Source organism: Bidens hawaiensis, unplaced genomic scaffold, assembly GCF_021521415.1.
Source record: "Bidens hawaiensis isolate Kalapana, Puna unplaced genomic scaffold, B.hawaiensis_p1.1 tig00016564_1, whole genome shotgun sequence".
Classification (NCBI taxonomy): domain Eukaryota; kingdom Viridiplantae; phylum Streptophyta; class Magnoliopsida; order Asterales; family Asteraceae; genus Bidens; species Bidens hawaiensis.
This window is the reverse complement of record NW_027492519.1, coordinates 256,208-260,255: the sequence shown is the minus strand read 5'-3', so window position 1 is coordinate 260,255 and position 4,048 is coordinate 256,208. Positions and strand designations below refer to the sequence as shown.

The following is a 4,048-nucleotide window of genomic DNA, read 5'->3' as shown; positions in this document are numbered from 1 at the left end:
AATCTCAAGTCCCCGACGAACATAAAAGAGGTGCAAAGATTAACAGGAAGGGTGGCAGCACTGAACAGGTTCATATCGAAGTCCTCAGAGAAATGTAAAGATTTCTATGACATCTTAAGGAAAAACAAGAGGTTCGAGTGGACGAAGAAACACGAGGCTGCTCTCGCCGCTCTAAAGGACTACTTATCCTCAGCCCCCGTTCTAATGAAGCCTGTGGATGGAGAACCATTGATCCTTTATCTAGCCTTTTCTCTCACTGCTTTAAGTGCAATCTTGGTAAAGAATCATGAAGGTAATCAACATCCCATTTACTATGAAAGTAAAAGTCTCCTTGATGCTGAGTCCAGGTACTCTCACCTAGAGAAAATAATTTTTGCTCTAGTTATGGCTTCAACTAAGTTAAGACATTATTTTGAAACTCATACTATTATTGTAAAAACTAATTAACGGGCACTAGCAGACTTTGTGGCTGATTTCATTAGTGACATAGAAGAACAAGCCAATCTTGAAGTTCAACAGCTTGAACGCCGTGTTCCCGAGTTAAATTAAGGAAAGAAAGGAAAAGAATCATTTCCTTTCTTTTCATTTTCACTTCATTAACTCCTTTCTTTTCCTTTCCATTCAATTCTTTCCAATTTGGAAAAAAAATAAACCCACCCATTTTACCATTTATTTGCCTTATCTTTCTTTTCCTTTTCTTTCTTTTCTTTCCTATAATGAAACTCAGAAACACACATTTCCTTGTTTCTTTCCCTTTCCCTCCTTTAATGAAACTTGGGAACGCAACATTCTACCTCTTTCTCTTCATTTCCTTTCCTTTCTTTCCTTTAATGAGACTCGGGAACACAGCGGAAGAGACCAAGGATCCTTGGACACTCTTCACTGATGGAGCCTCAAATGTTAAAGGAACAGGATTGGGAATACTACTAAAATCTCCACAGGGGGACATACTACCCCATTCGACAGCTTGTGAATTCCAGGCTACTAACAATGAAGCAGAATATGAGGCACTTATTGCAAGTATACAACTAGCCAAAGGTATGAGGATCAGGTATCTTCAAATTATCGTAGATTCATTATTAATTGCTAATCATTTTAATGGCTCATATGCAGTCAAAGGTGAGAAATTAATTAAATATTTAGATATAGTAAATGATCTTGCAGGATCCTTCGATTATTTTAACATTACGCAGGTACCAAGAGAAGAAAATGTTGGGGCCGATGCCCTAGTAAACCTAGCTTTAGCTTTGAAGCTCCCAGAGAACATAAAAAATCCTATCATCCACGTTTTATCCCCTGCAATTAAGGAATGCCGAGCAATGGAAGTAGATGGAAATCTACACATGGATCCTAAGGATCATCCTCTTGATCATTCATCCTGGATCCTTCCAATAGTGAAGTATATCCAAGACAGAGAAATCCCGAAAGAAGAGAATCCCAAAGCTTTTAAAGCCAAGGTATCGCAATATACTATTGTACATAATATGCTATATAAGAAATACCTTGCATGTCCATATTTAAGATGCATCGAAGGATCCGAGATCCAGGAAGTGTTAAAAGATTTCTATGAACGAGATTGTGGCAACCATACAGGGGGCATAGCATTATTCTCCATGATCCTAAGGACTGGATACTTCTGGCCTACTATCAAGAAGGATGCTATGGAATACTCCAGGAAGTGCGATGCTTGTCAGAGGCATGGCAACATTCTACATCAATCGGCAGAACCCTTATATCCCATCGTCTCCTCGTGGCCATTCATGAAATGGGGAATGGACATAGTGGGCAAGCTTCCTATAGCTCCAGGGGGAAAAGTCTTCATGTTAGAAATAACAGATTATTTCTCTAAATGGATCGAAGCCAAGGCTTTTCCTCAAGTCAGGGAGAAGGAAGTTATATCCTTTATTAAACGTAACATTATAACTAGATTTGGAATCCCTTCTAAAATTATTTGTGATAATCGTTCCCAATTTATTGGGAAAAGAACTACTAACTTTGTGACAGCTGGGGAAGATGATCATTTCAACACCAGTCCATCCACAAGCAAATGGCTAGGCAGAATCAAGCAACAAGATAATCATCAACAACTTAAAGAAGAAGCTTGGAATGAAGAAAGGCAAATGGGCTGAGGAACTACCCTACGTGCTTTGGGCAATATGACAACTCCAAAAAATGCCACAGGACAAACACCCTTCTCATTAGTTTTTGGAGCTGAGGCAATAATCCCCACTGAAATGGTGTATCCAATAGCCAAAACAAGCATCCGTGATCCTCAGACGAACGACGAGAATCTTGTCCAAGACCTGGATACCGTAGAAGAACTTAGAGATCAAGAAAGATTCAGGATGGTCACCTACCAACAGAAGATAGCCGGTGCATACAACAAAAACATCAGAATCAGAAGGTTTCGAGTCGAAGATTTAGTCCTTCAAAAGGCTTTTCAAAATAAAACTAAACCTGCTGATGGAAATTTAGCACCCAAATGGGAAGGGCCTTACTTGATTGAATCCAAGGCTGGAAAGGGGGCATATCGTTTGATGAATATGGAAGGTGACATGCTCCCGAGGGCTTGGAATGCTTTTCATCTGAAAAAGTATTTTTGTTGATCAGGATACTGGATCCTAGTCAGTTACTTCAATCCAGTACTTGGAAAAACTTTACTTTATATCTATATTTATACACATTATGTTAGATTTTTGTTTTGTCAAGTATTTCAAGTTGCAGAGATGCTAAGCAATAGGGCCCTCAAGCGAAAAAAATGGGTTGGCCAATTCTCTCCTAATTTTAATCGGCCTTGTCACCAGGTTTATAAGGTTTTCACCTTATATCCCGAATTAGGGTTTTGACACCCTCGACTGGAGCACACGAATATCCGGGTATGATTGGAGGCCGTGGGACCAGTACACTATACGTGGCTGACAATTTCATAGCTATATATCATATCTTGGATCTTACGAATTAAATGGTAGACGTACCATAATACATAAGTTAAGGTCAACGCCGGGATAGGCTCGTCACCGCGTATATTTCGGCCAACGCCAAGGATCGGCTCGTCGCCCGTATTTATTGGGCTTGTTCCCACGTTGTCACACCCGGCCCTGAGCGGCGGAAACAGCCGAGCGCGCACGAGTGGGGATTGATAATTAAGCACGGGCCATTGCAAAACATTCAAAGATTTTTATTGCGCATGAGAAGTTTATTACAAACGCATTACATTGTTCCAAGATTACAAAAAGAAACATTCAAGTATAAAACTGAAGATTTCCTCGCCATATCCCCTTACGCGGCGGGTAACCGTGCGCATCGAGGGGATAAAACCAAAATCTTCCAAAAAGCTTGTTTTTAGATGTTCAGCGTGTGGTGCTCTAAGTGTGACTCCATGCGCTACCTAGTTATCTCCTGAAAGACACGTAAAAACATTTGAATCAGTATAAACTGAGTGAGTTCACAAGTTTTAGTAACTTGATAAAATCATTCTGAAACATTTCTGGCAACATCATTAACATCTGCTTGGTAAAATCGTATTAACACAATTCTGACAATATTCTGATAAAAATCGTTCCGCGGGTTACGCGTGAACAATTTTTGGATACGGTGCTCGTCTATGTAAGTGGCGCAGCCACTACGAGCGAAAATAACGTAAAACCGTCCCGCGAGTTACGCGCAGACGTTTCTGGAAAACTATGCTCGTCTATGCAAAGAGGCATTGCCCCTACGAGCTAAGGATACTGTCCCGCGGGTTACGCGCGAACAATTCTGAGAAACTGTGCTCGTCCATGCAAAGAGGCATTGCCCCTACGAGCTAAGGATACCGTCCCGCGGGTTACGCGCAGACGTTGTGCCGGAAAACAAGGCGCTCGTCCATGCAAAGAGGCGCGACCCCTACGAGCGGGCTCAACCCCATAGTACTGCCCCATGCCAGGCACTCGTCCATGCAAAGAGGTGCGACCCCTACGAGTGGGCGGATCAAACCAGCAGTCCCTACCCTTAGAGTTCCAATGGTAAAGTGATCACTTACTCGAGTTCTAGCGCACATACATTGAAAACC

At 41.6% G+C, this 4,048-nt stretch overlaps 1 protein-coding gene across 1 annotated transcript; it reads left to right on the top strand.

Moving 5' to 3' along the window:
• The first annotated feature begins 2,156 nt into the window (after positions 1–2,156).
• On the top strand, positions 2,157–2,606 carry LOC143551723 (uncharacterized). The gene has a single exon (XM_077042099.1). The coding sequence runs from the start codon at positions 2,157–2,159 to the stop codon at positions 2,604–2,606; it is 450 nt and encodes a 149-aa protein (XP_076898214.1).
• Positions 2,607–4,048: the final 1,442 nt, after the last annotated feature.

Bases quoted from the DNA above. Each gene is read 5' to 3' on its own strand.
- LOC143551723 (XM_077042099.1), top strand. From the start codon at position 2,157: ATGACAACTCCAAAAAATGCCACAGGACAAACACCCTTCTCATTAGTT.